The sequence below is a fragment of the Anser cygnoides genome, chromosome 4 (assembly GCF_040182565.1).
Source record: "Anser cygnoides isolate HZ-2024a breed goose chromosome 4, Taihu_goose_T2T_genome, whole genome shotgun sequence".
Taxonomy (NCBI): Eukaryota; Metazoa; Chordata; class Aves; order Anseriformes; family Anatidae; genus Anser; species Anser cygnoides.
In genome coordinates, this window is record NC_089876.1 from 32,937,755 (window position 1) to 32,955,769 (window position 18,015).

The 18,015-nt window shown below is 40.0% G+C and overlaps 1 protein-coding gene across 7 annotated transcripts; it reads right to left on the reverse strand.

Moving 5' to 3' along the window:
• Positions 1–57: 57 nt before the first annotated feature.
• Positions 58–18,002, reverse strand: HELQ (helicase, POLQ like). Of its 7 annotated transcripts, XM_048074551.2 has the most exons (19): positions 17,757–18,002; positions 17,254–17,461; positions 16,723–17,124; positions 16,049–16,227; positions 15,271–15,471; positions 14,756–14,828; positions 14,196–14,293; positions 13,526–13,624; positions 12,692–12,837; positions 11,572–11,811; positions 10,579–10,720; positions 10,168–10,272; positions 9,434–9,653; positions 6,976–7,133; positions 5,351–5,449; positions 4,881–5,054; positions 4,163–4,279; positions 844–978; positions 58–301 (listed from the first exon to the last, which is right to left on the reverse strand). In XM_048074551.2, exons 1-19 carry the CDS (start codon positions 17,907–17,909, stop codon positions 215–217), a joined length of 3,036 nt encoding a protein of 1,011 aa, XP_047930508.2. In that variant the 5' UTR covers positions 17,910–18,002; the 3' UTR covers positions 58–214. The 7 variants fall into 7 exon arrangements, 5 of the variants coding, with proteins under 5 accessions (XP_047930508.2, XP_047930505.2, XP_047930504.2 ...); XM_048074548.2 differs by having other exon boundaries at positions 4,163–4,276; positions 16,723–17,461; XM_048074547.2 differs by having other exon boundaries at positions 16,723–17,461.
• Positions 18,003–18,015: the final 13 nt, after the last annotated feature.

The following is an 18,015-nucleotide window of genomic DNA, read 5'->3' on the forward strand; positions in this document are numbered from 1 at the left end:
TTTATTCTGGTCTAATGCTGAAGAGGTGGTTAATAAAAACCTTCAAATGAATGCAACTTTGCAAAAAATATTTTTAATTCAAAATGCACATGAATATGACGTATATAAAAGACATTAAATATTTATTATATTTACAGTACATTTACACAGGACAAAGCTAAAACATTCAAATATTTGAATTCATGATTTTTTTTTTTTTTAATGACTGAATTGGTCAGGAAGTCCCTGCGATATCTGTAGGCACCTTTAAGAGGAGTTCTACTTCTTCTTGTAAAGCCTCAGCTTTCTCAGTCAGCAGCATCTGAAATAACAATCAAATCATTAGGAAATTAATACAATTATTTGCTATAATTTTAGGACAGAACACCAACACTGCTTTCCAGGCTTGTATCTGGTCTTGAAAAATGAATCAAAAAATGCTGCTGCTAACAGGACTGCAGAACCTTTGCCTCCCGGAACGTGTTTTCTCATGTACTAATACCAAGATGTTGCACTATTTAGTGTTTCAGACCACCTATCAAAACATTTCTGGTTTTTGCTTGCCTGCTGAAGACAACTCTCCACTATGCTGTATAAAAGTGAACTGGTTTAAGGAAATATCTATTTGCCTGTCATTCATGTGCTTGAAGGCCAGCGATTGCTGAATTAACTCCTCTCTTGTAACTATCTTAGACAAATGATACGGTCAATAAAATACTTCACTATACTAATACTGATCAATGTTGGCATCACAAATGTCCACAAGTGCTAAGCCAAATCCTACACTTTCTTCTCACGTCATTCAAACATCCACTTCTGAAATGTGGAATTCCTGGAGCAGTTTCTTTGAACCTTCTTGCTTACCTTTGCAGATGAAACAATTTGCTTGGCTTGACGTCGTGACAAATGCTCAATCGTCTTCACCAGAGTTTCTGGATTTGCATTTGCTAAGTGTGCTAAGGTTTTGTACCCTGCATTATAAAGCTGTTTAGCTCGTGCCTGCAAGCGAATAATAGTGTTAAGTTATTAGAACAGGCAATAAGAACTCTCAGAGTCCCAATCTCTGCATCCACCTCAAACATTTCATCTTTTACATAAATCCAGTTCCCTTTGATTGATCTTGACATGAACACCAAAACTCACTAAAACTGGCACTAAGGATCCTTAATCCACCCCCCGCCAAAGTACCTACTTGCACATAGGATTTACTCCCTGCTAACCTTACCCAGTTCTGAGTAAACCCAAGCATCATTTCCTCTGCACCTGGACAATATTGTTTCTGCCAGCCTCTATCTTGGTCATGTTTTCTGAATTTGCTGTCAGTGACATGAATGACTGCCTTGCACTCTTTGGAAATCAAAATCAAAGAAAAGCTGATTTTGTCTGAGACTTCTCCTCAAGAAACTGGCTGCTCGGGGCTTGGACTGGCGTACGCTTTGTTGGGTTAAAAACTGGCTGGATGGCCGGGCCCAAAGAGTTGTGGTGAATGAAGCCAAATCCAGTGGGAGGCCGGTCACTAGTGGTGTCCCCCAGGGCTCAGTACTGGGGCCAGTCCTCTTTAATATCTTTATCGATGACCTGGATGAGGGGATCGAGTGCACCCTCAGTAAGTTTGCAGATGACACCAAGTTAGGTGCGTGTGTCGGTCAGCTCGAGGGCAGGAAGGCTCTGCAGGAGGATCTGGATAGGCTGGACCAATGGGCTGAGGTCAACTGCATGAAGTTCAACAAGGCCAAGTGCCGGGTCCTGCACCTGGAGCGTAACAACCCCAAGCAGCGCTACAGGCTGGGAGATGAGTGGCTGGAAAGCTGCCTGGCCGAGAGGGACCTGGGAGTACTGGTTGATAGTCGGCTGAATATGAGCCAGCAGTGTGCTCAGGTGGCCAAGAAGGCCAACAGCATCCTGGCTTGCATAAGAAACCGTGTGGCCAGCAGGTCTAGGGAAGTGATTGTGCCCCTGTACTCGGCTCTGGTGAGGCCGCACCTTGAGTACTGTGTTCAGTTTTGGGCCCTCACTACAAGAAGGACATCGAGGTGCTCGAGCGAGTCCAGAGAAGGGCAACGAAGCTGGTGAGGGGTCTGGAGAGCAAGTCTTACGAGGAGCGGCTGAGGGAGTTGGGGTTGTTCAGCCTGGAGAAGAGGAGGCTCAGGGGCGACCTTATCGCTCTCTACAGTTACCTTAAAGGAGGCTGTAGCGAGGTGGGGGTTGGTCTGTTCTCCCACGTGCCTGGTGACAGGACGAGGGGGAATGGGCTAAAGTTGCACCAGGGGAGGTTTAGGTTGGATGTTAGGAAGAACTTCTTTACCGAAAGGGTTGTTAGGCATTGGAATGGGCTGCCCAGGGAGGTGGTTGAGTCACCATCCCTGGAGGTCTTTAAAAGACGTTTAGATGTAGCCCTTAGTGATATGGTTTAGTGTAGGACTTGTTCGTGTTAGGGCAGAGGTTGGACTAGATGATCTTGGAGGTCTCTTCCAACCTAGACGATTCTGTGATTCTGTGATTCTTCCCCTATTTTTCCGCAACTTGCAATACAGTCTTCTGAGCTTCCACAGAAGTCCTGAAAAGACTATACTTTCCTGTTCAAGGTGTTTTCCTTCAGTCAACAGATTTTTTTAATAGTTTTGTGCCAAGTCATGGCTGTGAGTTCACAAGAACAGGAGAGATTCTCTTGAATTAGATGACTATGATCAGCATGGTAGTGTCTGTGATCTGCTTCTCTTTACTTGGCTTGGTCCCATTGTGGTATCAGGATGCAATGCAGCTATGAACAGTATTGACCAAACAGAGGGTCTCTGGGGGAAATTGTTTGTGCAAAACATACAGTGCTAGAACTTGAAGTACAAATGCATTTCTAGGCTACTTATAAGACTGTTTGGTAATCTCATGGCTCTACTGGAATGAGTGATATATTAATTCTCATTTGATAAACAAGTGGAACACTGCCTTCACATATTTCATCTATTACCTTTTGCCTCTTATTTGCAAGACACCAAGTAATAGAAAGAAATGTAACTGATGGCATATGTTTTTTTTAAAAGCATCCAACAGAAAGGCTTACAGACAGTACAGTATCTTCCTCCATGGTGACTAAGGACTATGAGCATTCAGTGATGCAAAGTGTCATTAATTTCACAGAAAATACCCACTGATTGCCAGAAAATATTTTTTGTACTATTTTGCAGTTGTATGCACAGCATGACTGATGGCCTAGAACCACTCCCTGTGAGCGAGTGATCTCATGGAAAGATTACAGACTGTTCTTTGGGAACTGTCTAAGAAAATCATCATTAATTTCTCATTCACTATGGTAAGAAAACCATTGATTTTATCAGTTCCCTCTACAGAAACCTATGCAAATCATGCCTGCTCAAGGTTACAGACTGTCTGCTACAAACATCATTTGTCAGCACAGTTTAAATTTCAGTACAGAAGTAACTTGATGAGAACAATAAACGTCCAGAGCAACCTATACGATACAACTTCAGCAGAATCACGCTGTCCAAGCCCTTACAGACTTTAAGCGACGGAATAAGCCTTTCTTTCCCCTTTGCATCAAATTCAGTCAATTTCATATATGAAGCATCAAGCCTGAGGTCTTCGTTGTTTAACTTTTCAGCATAAGAATTCACAGCCTCCAAATTCAGTGGTTTGCTAACTAATTTCTAGAGTATGCTGGATAGAAAAGACAGAGCCTTTTGAAAAGATGTCCAGTAATGACTCACAGCCTCGCACTGAGGCCCCAATATATTTTTCTACTTGAATGGGAGTCCTCAGGTCAGACTGGTTATGTTTCTTATCTAAAATACATGTAGCAGCTTTAGTGAACATAAAAGTTTAAGTTCCCAATAGAACTTGACGTATTTCTGTGATCATCTTCCTACTCTATCACAAAAGAATCACGACCCGGGCTCTGTTTTCCAATTGAGCAGACATTTCAAAACTATTAAGCAAATACAGTTTTCACGCTTGCTGCAGTAGCAGGCAGAAGAAAAACGTGACTGGCTCCCGCTCACGTTTCCCAAACAGTCAGACCTTTTTCCCCTGACCTCCAGGACTCTTGTGGGATACCTGCATGATGCCCATTCTGAATAAAATACTAGCTGGTCCTCCAGAGACACCTCAATGAGGGTAACACTTAGCATCAAAGTTAACATTTAAGATGTACAAGATGGGGTTTCCTTACCTCTAGAACCCCTGCTACCTCCATCAGCGGAATGAGTTCTGTCTTAACGCAGTACGTCAAGTGCTTGGTAAGTTCTGTCAGCAGGGCTTTGTAAACCCAAAATTCCTCCAGTTCCTGCTGAGACAAGAACAGTTAAAAATAAAAATTAACTTAAACACAGAAAAAAGTACTTACATGCAGAAATTGATCCCAAGTTCTATACTTGCAGGTACAACTGTTAGAGCTCTGCTAGAGCATGCACCTGGCCTTTTTAGAAGCAGGAAAGCTCTAGTTTGTTATCCTTCCAGCTAGTTGCAAAGTTTTATTTAGCACTCCTCAGCTAAAGCTGGGAGAGTTCTGAAGGTCAATAGATGCATTATTTCAAACGAGAAAGAAAACAAGAACCAGCCAAGGCAACTCTTCTCCTGCAATGACATTTTACAACCAGATGGCCTTATCTCTCAGAGGCACACTTATCAGCTCTTCAATCAACAGCACTTTATGACACCGATGAATGACCTGTACAGTAGTTATATTTTCCTTTTCAGTCCATAAAACCTACTGTTAATACCAGAAACATGTGTCATTGCACTAGCATGCTTTTCTTGACAGGAAACGTATAGTTTTGCACAAGAGAGGTGAAATACAATGCCTGCATTACATTCTAACCTAACAGAAGGAAACTACACATTTTGCAAAACGAATACCAAAGAAAATATTGGGATATATAACACATTACCTCACAGAAATGTAGAACACAAGAAGCAAACGAGGCAGCAGAGGTAAGGAGATTCTGAACATACCCTCGGGACAGATTAAATTTTTCTGAAACGCTCCATATGTTGGTCTCTTTCAGTAAGGTATATAGGATAAATGTCAGGTAGAGCCTGTTTACAGAAGCACTGTCCACATTCTAGGAATAAAACAAGTTAGATCTCAGTACCCATATCAAGTTCAAGACTTGCTGCTAATTCTTTAAGGATCAAGTTTTTTCATCTCTGTTCCTTCACATCTCTAAAATAGGGGTATTTATGCTAAACCCTAGTACATTAAAGAAGAAGAAAAAAAAATGATGAGGTTAAGAAGAAGTTAATGTGTAAAAGAACACTAGTAATTAACAAATACTTTCAGAAAAGTAATCTAACATTTCTAAACAGTCAAATTAAAAGACTACACTATTGTCTTAGGTGTAAGAAACATCCAGCCTACCTTTCTGATGGCTTGACCAGAAGCCTTTTTTGCAATAAAGCTTTCAGGTACTCCCACCATATCTGCTACTGTTTGCTCTGCTGCACTTAGCTGATTGAACTAAAGAAAGATTGACTACAGTCAAAATCATTTCTTCGTAATAACTCATTAGAAGTTAAATGTTACAAATCAGAACAGCTTCAGACAAGGTGTAAGTGCTATAATTAGCTTTAAAAAGTATTCTGCATCCAATTTGTCTATAATTTATACCACCTACAGGCAGATATGTAAATTCGCTTTCCTTTTTCCTCCATGAATTACAAACATTAATACTTTTTCCACCTTTAACTACACTGGTTTAAAGCTACATATACAGATGTGTTCAGCTGATAAACTGCTGGTGGATATGCATAAAAAGATTCTATATGTTTAAATACATACATTACTTCATTATAAGCTGCAGACAGCATCATGTTCCTCTCCTCCTTTTCTACAGATATTTACTTCTGTATTTGTATAAAAATCAAGACAAACAAATTACAGGTCCTAGAGCACTAACAGTCACTCTTTTATTTACAGTAGCAATTTTTCAAGTTATGTCATCTACATCAATATCACCTGAATTTCATGTCTGCCCCCAAATTTTTATAAATGCTAATAGCAGCTTATGAAACAAAAGATCAGTTTCAGCCTCACCAAATATTTCAGAAACAACTACGTCCATAACAAAAAAAAAGCATATTTTTTTCCTGTTCTCCAGGTTTAACAGCTGCTCTGCAGACTCCAGGATAATTTCATTTAAAATTCACAGATATTTAGTTCCCTTATGCAGCATGTTACAGAAATCAGATGTCTATTACTTCAAGTAAAACAATGCTTTTCAGCATATATATAATTGAACACTAGGTAGACTTCTCTGCAGTCAAAACAGCAAATTTTTTGCTTTTAACTCTCAAACTCTTGAGTACCACATCTTAAGAAAATTAGTTATGCAGATTTTAATGATACCCCCAGCATACTACACTTCAAGGAACCGGGTACTTGGATTATGGGTGGATCTTGCAGAGCACACAGGACTACAGTAAGATCTGTATTCTTACAGTGCATGTAAGCACAGTAGTTTGTAGGTAGATACTGCCCATGGAGATAATCATTGCAGTTATGATTGGAGTTGAGCAGTAGACTCAGATATAGAAACCATAAGGATTAAGACTTCACATTCACTAGCAGATTTTGCTTCCAAAACTAAAGATGCAATGGTAGAGCATCAGAAGGTAAAAGTGACTCATTTAACTACGCTTTCCTTGCAGGACAAGGATAACTAGTTTATAGGAAATTCTTGTTCAAGATTAATCCTTCTGGTTATGGTAAGGCTAGCATTGAAGTTAGAGTCAAGATTTGAGATGTCAGAAAAAGATGTTTCATGATACTGTGTCTCACAAAAAGGACAAAACGGTGATTCACAAAGTAATTTACATTTCTGAGAAAAAGGAAAGCAGTTCTGTACTGTGACTGAAAACACAGTAATGTTTTTACCTTTTGAAAGCATTACCCTACTAATTACATTCTATGTGTGCAGACACTTTCAAAATTCACTGTGCTGCATTAACGCATGCCCTGATCCACATTTGAAAGTTAATTCTCACCTGTCTCAAGTATATCATCCAATTTGGGCTACAGTTAGAAACCATATCATATGGAGTTGCCAGATAGAGAAGATGAAGACTGCTCTCAAGAACCAGCCCTTCCAAACCTTTCTTCAATTCTTTGTAAAGAAGATTGCAGTACGACAAGTCTATAGACCCTAGAATAAGCACACAATGTATGGCAATTGTAGGCAGGCATACAGAGTAAAGCACAATAGGTTTTCACTCAGAGTCACTTCTTAGTTTTCCAAAAAAAAACACTTGCTTTACACCATCTAAGTTAAGAAAGAAAAAAAGTAGACTAAATATTTGTTGTCATTTATCATTATTCATGAAAGGGAACCGAGGAAAGCAAGTCACTGATTTCCACATACACGCCCATTTTGTATGTTTTTGGAACATTCGAATTCTCTTGGCTTTAACTAACTCCCCAAAGTCTCATAGATTCAAGAAATATGAGTTTTGTCCTGTTACAATCATTTTCCTTGCCTTACATCTTTGCACTAAGAGATGGAAAACCATACTTCCTGGTATAATTTTTGTATTACATTCGGACTAGAAGCCATATAATTCCTTTGCCTCTTATTCCCTTCTAGGCTAAAAAAAAATTAACATACCTCACAATATCTACTTGTAAGAATTAATTGTAAAATGAGAAAGGCAATCATTTTTATTCCAAACACTAAATAAAATTAAACCATTAATTTTGATACAGTTCTGGTTTGATTCTCCTTGTGAAGGATGTTGTTGGAATTCAATCCTGTAAAATTCAGTCACATAACACTTGATAATACCCATTTTCCATTCCATCCATCATTTCCATTTCCTTTCCATCATTTATCGGCAGTCCTGGCTATTGGGGGAGGTCCCGGTTGACTGGCGGCTAGCCAATGTGACGCCCATCTATAAGAAGGGCCGCAGGGCAGACACGGGGAATTATAGGCCTGTCAGTTTGACCTCAGTGCCAGGAAAGCTCATGGAGCAGATTATCTTGAGGGTCATCACGCGGCACTTGCAGGGCAAGCAGGCGATCAGGCCCAGTCAGCATGGGTTTATGAAAGGCAGGTCCTGCTTGACGAACCTGATCTCCTTCTATGACAAAGTGACGCGCTTGGTGGATGAGGGAAAGGCTGTGGATGTGGTTTACCTTGACCTCAGTAAGGCTTTTGACACCGTTCCCCACAACATTCTCCTCAAGAAACTGGCTGCTCGGGGCTTGGACTGGCGTACGCTTCGCTGGGTTAGAAACTGGCTGGATAGCCGGGCCCAGAGAGTTGTGGTGAATGGAGTCAAATCTGGTTGGAGGCCGGTCACTAGTGGTGTCCCCCAGGGCTCAGTACTGGGGCCGGTCCTCTTTAATATCTTTATCGATGATCTGGATGAGGGCGTCCAGTGCACCCTCAGTAAGTTTGCAGATGACACCAAGCTAAGTGCGTGTGTCGATCTGCTCGAGGGTAGGAAAGCTCTGCAGGAGGATCTGGATAGGCTGGAGCGATGGGCTGAGGCCAACTGTATGAGGTTCAACAAGGCCAAGTGCCGGGTCCTGCACCTGGGGCGCAACAACCCCAAGCAGCGCTGCAGGCTGGGAGATGAGTGGTTGGAAAGCTGCCTGGCCGAGAAGGACCTGGGAGTATTGGTTGATAGTCGGCTGAATATGAGCCAGCAGTGTGCTCAGGTGGCCAAGAAGGCCAACGGCATCCTGGCCTGTATAAGAAGCAGTGTGGCCAGCAGGTCTAGGGAAGTGATTGTGCCCCTGTACTCGGCTCTGGTGAGGCCGCACCTTGAGTACTGTGTTCAGTTTTGGGCCCCTCGCTACAGGAAGGACATGGACGTGCTCGAGCGAGTCCAGAGAAGGGCGACCAAGCTGGTGAGGGACCTGGAGAACAAGTCTTACGAGGAGCGGCTGAGGGAGCTGGGCTTGTTCAGCCTGGAGAAGAGGAGGCTCAGGGGCGACCTTATCGCTCTCTACAGTTAACTTAAAGGAGGCTGTAGAGAGGTGGGGGTTGGTCTGTTCTCCCACGTGCCTGGTGATAGGACGAGGGGGAATGGGCGAAAGTTGCGACAGGGGAGTTTTAGGTTGGATGTTAGGAAGAACTTCTTTACCGAAAGGGTTATTAAGCATTGGAATGGGCTGCCCAGGGAGGTGGTGGAGTCACCATCCCTGGAGGTCTTTAAAAGACGTTTAGATGTAGAGCTTAGCGATATGGTTTAGTGGAGTACTTAGTGTTAGGTCGGAGGTTGGACTCGATGATCTTGAGGTCTCTTCCAACCTAGAAATCTGTGATACTGTGATAACACTTGATAATACCCATTTTCAGTCCACTACATTATATAGTAACTGAACTAGCATGGTAAGAGCATTTTTTTTCATTGCCTTTTCAAAGAGAAGACAGGATGCTATGTTAAATGCAGCTACGTTTGAGATTACAAGTTTGATGAAAGATAAAAGACGTCTTACCTTTATATGCAGCTTTACCCAACCGTGTGATTGCTAATGCAGTTTTGGAATTTTGGTCCTTCTCCATTATTTTTACTGTTAGGAGTCCTTTTTCTATTAGACTTTCTAGCCCATCTTTAACCAACTCTGAGAGACTCTTCTCCTTAGACAGCAGCTGCTGCTGAACACCCAGCAATGTATGGCACAAAAAATTGTACACTTCCTCTTGGGTAACTGCAATCTGTATAAATTTTGCAAGCTATTAGCATGTGTAAACGTGTCATTATGTGTAACAAAGCATAAGCTATTCAAAACAATTTACTCACTAAGGGACATCTAGCTATCATATTAATAAAATGTTTGTATGGAACTATATGACAAATAAAAGAGACAGTCTATCACTGATCTGACAGGACCTTATATTCAGCTGTTTATTATTCCATGTACCCCATTATATTCATTTGTTTTCACTGTTGCCAATTTCGATTTTTAGAATATAGTACCAGAAATGAAGTATTAAAAAAACCTGTAATTTTGGCCTTGTCCAAATTGGGCAAATGTCACTTTGCATCACCATTTTTTTAACTTAGGCTAAAAAATACTAATCCCAGCTTTGTGCCTGTCATCTGAAGAGAAGCTGTGCTGCAATTCTGTTAAGTTTAACTGTTGAAAATATCTGGTTTTCCTGTATAATCAGATATTGTGTTTATCACATTCCCCAAGAATTTGAACTGCTCAGAAGAGTTTACTGATACCCTCAATCCAACCAAAGATAACAACAGGTTCTGCATTCCCTTGGTGAACTCCGGTAGAAGATTGCTGTAACAGTTCTCCAAAGGACTGGTAACTAAATCTTGAACCTAAAAAAGTCCCGAGAGATATATTAGTAGAGAAGAAATATTCATGCAATAGTTATAAACCATCCTTTTCAAGCACTGATACTCATGATTCTGCTTATAAAGAAAGTAACTGTAGACATCTAACATTTCAGCTAATGCCTAAAAACAAACCATGTATGAACCAAGGCAATTAAAAGTTATCATTACATAAGTCAAACACTTAGAACAGTAAGTCCACAGAAATTAGGCTAAAGAGTGCAGCTCCACCTGTTTATCCCACCAGCTTAATCCAAGGACTTAAATCACCACCAGCTTTGTTAAAGTTACCAAATGCTTGTCTTTTTCCTGCACTATGAGAATACTTTCACCAGCGTTGTCAATACCAGCTCGACCAGCCCTGCCAATCATTTGTTTGTATTGGTTCTTCTTCAGGAAATCATTAGCAACATAAGGGGCTCTCAAAATAACCCTGTATTAAAACAAAAACCACCTTGATAAGTCATGCTTCGTATTTAAATTATTAAAGCTGAAATCAGTATCTTACAAATACATTCTCTGGATATGTTTCATGCTTAGCAGCTAAGTTAAGCAAAATTAAGTGTGATTGTTTCAATGTATGTGCAAATGAACAATGTTTAACAACTTGAAGTTGGAATCATAATCCATTTCAGTTACTTGCTGCAGAGCCTTTGTATCTAGTGCAAGGTTTGAGCGGAAGACTGAAAACCACTGAGATAGAAAGTAACCCCTATGAAAACATGTGCAACACCCTGGAGTCAGCAATGCTGAAAACAAACCACAGTTCTCTGTATGAAAATTAGGTTCTCCCCCCTCAGATGTGTTATTCAAATATACATGCACACAAATGGTAAAACATTTAAAAGTTATCCCCTTAGGAAAGACTTACTTTAGGATTTAAATGTTGTTCTTAGGAAAGCATTTAAGAAGCACTATGACTTCGTTATTCTTCTGGGTAAAATTACTGGTTACTGAAGAATTTCTCAATACTTCATCTGTTTAGGAAAGTGTTCCTCAACTATGCATTCTAAGGGACTTGCTATCGATTCACATCTCCTAATTAGAAATGCAGATTTTTCACTTGTCTTGAGCTGAACATATGGAATTAGTTCCTCCTGAAGTTTCCTAATAATACCTTGAACATACTTCATGCAGCAGTGATATGTCAAACTTTATATATATATATATATATATACATATATATAAAAATATATACCTGCATATATATTTTTATATATATGCAGGTATATATTTTTTTAAACAAGATTTAATGAAAACATGTAATGTTTTGGGGTGACTAACCTCCTAGCTGGCAAGTTGACTCCAGCAGCTAATGTAGCTGTGCAAGCAAGAAGACACAGGACACCTCTAGAATATGCTTCCTCTATACTCTTTCTTTCATCATTTGTAAGTCCACTATGGTGATAGGCAACACCAAAAGGTATTGTTTGCTTCAAAACAGGACAGATACTTCCATTCCCAATGTTCTTTAGGTCCTTAATGAGGTCTTGTTTCTCCTTCTCCCTGTGAGATCTAAATTCTCTTTGAGAATGAAAAGCATTATTTATATATTTTTTTAGACTTTGATCAATCAATAACCACTTCAGTTATTAATGCAGGCAGGTTTACTGTAATTCTGCTCCTTACGTATTCCTGTAACTAGACATCTGAGGTTGGAGATTTTTCTGTTATCCCTAAATTAGTAAGATGCAAGTAGAAACTTAAGTTACCCACAACAGAAATCTTGTATTGTTTGGAAGCACTGGTACAGAAGGCATTAAATAATGACCAGGTGGTATATAAGATGCATTGAAAAACAGAGGGCCAATATCAGCTGATAGGGAAAATTACAGACGTAACAATGGCTCCAAGTTTGGTGGTGAGGGAATTTGAGTAATGAATATAATTTCCTCCTACACACAATCTAAACTTTTATGGACTATTATATCAAACCAGGCTTGTATGAAACCAAACGCATATCTCAATTTCTTTTGTTAATGAAGCCTAGCTTAGAGTTTTCATCCTGTACATATGTATGGAACTCAGTAATTACATGTTCAACTGGTGACATACATGTCCAAACGCAGGGCTATAAAGAAAATGTGTTTGCTAAGCAGCTTGCAGAGAAGACCAGTGCCAATAGGATACAAGGTTAGATGGTTTCAGTATGCTTTTCTTTTTAATTATTTGTCCTCTATTTATTCCTTGATCAAATAATTTGTTGAAAAATTGTTTCTCTAAAACACTAGTTCACTAATGATTAGTTCCCTATCATTTACCCAGTTACTAACTTAACATGATTCTATATTCACCCAAGTATTTACTTGTCATCACCAGGGAAAGACACTTTCATTCTAGTGAAGATAAATCCCAAGTTCTGGTGAATTATTCCACATATAATAAAAAACCATGAGAAACGTACTTGTTCAGGTACTTGCACACCATTGAAGCCACATTTTCACAGTTCTTTTTAGTCGGACAAAAGATTAGGCAGGAATATTTTGGAATAACTTCAGTGACCAGTGCAATGATGTGGTCAGGATCTGCTTTCTTCAGATTACTAGAATACTATCATAAACAGATTGACATATGTTTATTTTTAAAACTTAGAATTCAAGTCCTAAATTCAGCAACTACTCAGTATCTCCTTGCCTTCACTAGGATATTTCCATTTGCTTTAAGGTGAGTTAAATGCAAGATTCTGTAGGATTAAGTTCTCCCGATTTGTTAATTTACAGTGTATCAAAAGATCCAGCTTTAACTGGGGGGATACAGCAATGCAAGAATCAAATGCTCATCATTTTTCTCCTTAATACCATAACTTTTATTGACATTAACCACGTTGCTTGCGCTAGTGGCAGTTTACCCTCACCCACCACTCTTAAGGTTAGAGTAAATCCCTGTAAGGCAGTAATAAGCTTATACATGTATTTTACTGTTATTTAAAAGTGATATGCTGCTGAGAAAATCTACAACATTTACTGATCTGGAATTCTTAAGTCCATTGCTCCTCACATGTGAAAATACTGAAGAAACCCCTACCATCTACCTTAAGAGCAGTTAAAAAAAAAAAAAAAGACAGCTAAAATAGGGTTAAGTATCTTAAAGGACTTCTTTGTCCCACAAGCCTACCATTTTCTTTGTAATAGGCATTGCTCTGATGTGATAGTTCATTTGTAGTTTCTTTTATGAAAGCACTGTAAACAAATCAATTAATGTTTTTTCTAACCATAGTTCTAAGGAACTTAGATTTTACCTTGAAATTCAGGAGACGTGAAAAAGTAAAGCCATTTTCTGCTTTGCTGTCTACTTCATAAATTGTGTCTCTGATCTTTATGTATTCCTTTAATTCTACCTAGGCAGATTTAAGCCAGAAACAGAAATACTGAATTACCAAACCAGCTCTAAAGATTAAGCTATTGCTGATGTGCAGCTGATGTGTTTTTTTCGTAAGCATCACAATTCATACACCAATTACTTCCATGCATACAAGTGTGCACTCCACCCCACAAAGATTTTTTTTTTTGAAATAAATAGATCTAATTACCTGCCCTGACAAAATAAGTGTCTAATTATAGCTACGAATATGACATGCATCACATGTAGTATTCATAAACAGTTCTCAGCATCAGCACGCACACACCGGTAGTCCAGACTGCATGTCCATCAAGGGAACTGCAATGATTTAACCCACTATTTTAGAATTTGGCTTAAAATGAGAAATTGTTTGTCACAACTTTATAAAGGTACTTACATTTGTACATATACAATACACTAAGCACATTGCAAAACATAAATAGAAAAAGGTTTTCTGTTAGGACAACTACAAGCATTAGCATGTGTATTCCTTGATTTTTGAAAACACAGAACTGCTGTAATTTTAAAGCTAAAAACATATACTACTTCACAGTATCTCGTGTACTGACCGGTCTAAAATTTTTAGTGTAGTACTCCGCTTGCAGGAACTTTTGGAGGTCTCCAACATTATTTAAAGTCGCACTCATTCCAACAATGTGTGTGCTTTCTGTAAAACAGAAGTTGAGATGAGTTTGTTACTGTGCTCACAATTTTAAACACTTCTACTCAATATTTAACTCACAAGCCTGCTTATTTATTGTTAGTATTTATTTTTAAATGCCAAAGTGGCAGGTTTCATGGGGATATAGCTAAGAAATATTACCTGAGATGTAAACATAAAAAAGGAATCCATTTAATTGCAATGGCTAAAGGGCTCCTACGAAGAAATGGAGACATTTGACAATACTCAGGATTTCTCAGAGAAGTATCAGAAAAGTTTCAAGAACACTCAGCCCATCATTACAGGGTAAAACATCTCTAGCGGTCAAAACAGTCAACGCTGTTAAAGCATGAACATGCCACATTTTTCAAAAGCAGCCAAGACCAACTAGAAAACAAAGCCAAGACTTGACTCTAGAGATGACTGCACTACGATATTTTAGTGACGCTGACTGCAGACATGACTTACTACTTGTGTAGAGTATTTTTGCAAGAGTCATTTCCAGAGTTGCTCCACGACTTCCCTCACCAAGCATATGCAACTGCAGACAGAAAGGAAAGCAAAAAGGGACGAGTATTAGTGTGTTGCAAAATTCTCTACAAAGAACACAGAAATGGGTAAAACATATAGCAAACAACTCAAAATGGCTTTTTTTTCCCCTCTCTGTTCTGTTATTGCATAGAACCAAATTGAGAAAGAGTTAATTTCACGGTCAACCAACACGGGAACATAGGGTCTATGGCTCTGATGTAGAAACAAATGCTTCTGTTAATGAAAAATAACATTCAGCACACAGGCATTGGTTACAGTTCAACTTTCCTGACTCTAAGTACCCCTGCAGTAACAAAGTTACACAACTTATGACACAATAGGCACTTAAAACTAAACCAATCAATTCAAACAGCACTCCTTGCTAATTAAGCCAAATCTTGTAATCTACTTCATCCACCACATTGTAACCTCACCACCTCATTGTAACCTACCTCATCCACCACAACAAGACCAAGGTCACCAATTCGATCTGTTTCAATCAAAGAATTCACTAGCATATGCCCTTTTTCTATTGTAGCAATATAGAGGGACTTTTTACATCTTCTCTTGATGGGTGGAAATCGTCCTTTACTTCCTGCGTATTCTTCAACGAGGAAACCTAATTCTATCCCGAAGTTTGATAAGCCCCAAACCTATTAAAAAACAAAACAAAACAAAAACAACGTCAGTTACAGAACAAACTCACACTCAGTTTGAACTTTAGGCCTGTTTCAAGAATTCAGTGTGCATTTAACCTACCCACATCCAAATGAACTGTTTAAGGAAATGAAAATATTAGCTACAAGAACTTTCCCTTGAAAGTTGAAAAGTTTAACCCTCTGCAAATTTGATCAAGCTTGAGTTAAAACTGTTCTCTAACTCGTTTTCTTTAGATCTGTTTTTATTACAAAGTGATTTCTCCGGCCGGATAGACAGCAGAAAACACTGATAAAAGACCAGAAAATCAGGTGACACAGCAGCACACTGCTACTTAAAGAATCAGCACATTTCTTATCGTATCACTCAGCATCTGGAAGTGATAACCATAATCTGTTTTATCAGAAAATAACTGTCTCAGAGCGGCACTTAAAAGAGAAGCCAGTCACTTCTGTAGAGGTGTTCACGCACAACACATTTTCCAACCATTATTATTAAATTATTATTAAAGTCAGCCACGTTAACAAGGCACATTGCACAAGACAAACAATACCAAGAACACTGTTTCCAGACCTTTTCTTGGACAATGGCAACATATGGCAGGATCATCAGAACATCCTTCTGCATGCAGAGTAACTCTTGGAGAATTAAAATTTCAGCAACAAGTGTTTTTCCACCACTGGTTGGCAACGAGTATATCAAATTCTTCCTCTGCTGTAGACATTCTAATGTTAAGCAATCATGCTGCCATTCTGCAAAATTAAAGAAGAATCATTGCCAACAGTTAAGGGGATATTGATCCCCTACAGCTCTTTGCCTACACTCTATGAAAAACACTAGTTTTGTGCTTGAGAACTTCACTTCACCGAAATGCGACAAACTTTCAGAGATCCAGCCTTCAAATCCCTCATCTTCTCAAATCTCTCACAAAAAGTATTTCCATAAGCCACATCAACCTCCTCTTACCTAATGAAAAAGAACCTCCTTCTGAAATGGTCTAGCTACTGCCTTAACTTTCTTATTGTTACACCTGTGGAGAGATGACATCACTTAAGCTTTTCCCATGCAACGGGTGGTATGAAACCATCTTACTGGTATACCTGAAAGTATTTTAACTTAAATATTTGTGCCAGGAACAGACAGAAAGACAGGCCTAAAGAAATAACTGCACACCATAGGAATGAAGTCGGGAAACACTTCACTCACAGTACAAATGCTCATTTTGAAGAAACCATTTGTTGTATTACCATAAAGTGTTTCAATCCCCCGAAGCTGCCAGAAGAGATCTTTAACTTTACTGGGTAATCCATAAAAAGGGCCTATATCGACAGAAGATGATCCAATAGCTTTCCTAGCTACACAAATCTCTTCAGATAAAATAGCTTCTTTAAGCTGCTTGGTTTTTGAGACCTTCAGAGTCTGAGCTTTAGCATTTTCAGTCAAAGCATTTTTTAGATGATCCTTAAGGCTCGTATTTTTACATGAATCAGACTTCAAATCACTAGAAAATTCTGTACTTCTGTTCTTGTGTTCAGAATCAGGACAAGGAGATGATGCCCTCCAGATTTTGTCTAAGGAGGAACACTTGCTCATGTCTATCTTTTTTGTGCCTGCAGATCTCTCAGAACCAGTAGAAGGCTGACGCATTTCTGCAAAATACAAAAGTTGCGATGAAGGCAATTCATCTAAAAGAGAATCACCCAGGTCCTCTTTGTTATCCAGTGGGTCATTTTCAGGCGTTTGGAAGCCATGCTCTGTATCCCCTCCACATATGACACCTGTTTCTGAAGCGGAAGAATTATCTTGCTTTCTTTGGTCAATTCCTGATGGAAGACCCTCAAGTACGAACTCTCCAGCTGCTTTCACGTCTGTCTCTGCATCCCGTGGACGCGTGTGCTCCGTGTCAAGAACTTGAGCCAGCAGAGAATCATCTTCGCAAAAGCTGTTGTAGTCTCCAAACATATCCTCTTCACTATCATTGCAATACTAGGGAAATAGAACAGCAAGCATTAGCACCGTGGGGTAACAAAGCGGCACAACTTCGCGGATGAAGCATCAGGCGCACGCCACAGAACCACGATGCAATTTCTCATGCAATTAAGCACTATCCTTAATTTGTGCAAGAAATAGTTAAGCTTTAAGGAACGGGTGCTTGTGAGGGGATGGAACCTAATACAGGTAAAGCGATGACAATGAGGTTTTTCTGGAGCCACCCGAAGCCCCAGCAGACCCCTTCTTGCACGCCGCCATCCCCCTTTCTCTTTCCCGTTCCCCCCCGTACCGGCCTCTGTGCTGGCACCCCCTCACCCCCGGTGTTCGCTCTCTTGAGAGCCAGCGGCGAGCAGGCAGCGCTGGGCCCCGCCGGGGGCCGGCTCCGTTTGGGAGCGGAGCCGAGGCGGCTCCTCCTCCGCACAGCGAGCGGGGGCTCGGCCATCAGCGGGGCCCGGCTGGCGGCTCCATGAGGAGCGCAGCGCCCACCACTCCCATCTGCCACCACTTCCGGGGGCGCGGGGAGAGAAATGCGACCACGTGACGAGACA

What these genes read in the sequence shown, in the direction of transcription:
- HELQ (XM_048074547.2), bottom strand. Translation starts at nt 17,909, where the DNA reads ATGGCCGAGCCCCCGCTCGCTGTGCGGAGGAGGAGCCGCCTCGGCTCC. An exon ending in GTGTTCTACATTTCTGTGAG is followed by an intron (nt 4,280 to 4,880) that starts GTAATGTGTTAT and finishes TTCTTGTCTCAG; the next exon opens with CAGGAACTGGAGGAATTTTG. An exon ending in AGGTAGCAGGGGTTCTAGAG is followed by an intron (nt 979 to 4,162) that starts GTAAGGAAACCC and finishes ATTCGCTTGCAG; the next exon opens with GCACGAGCTAAACAGCTTTA.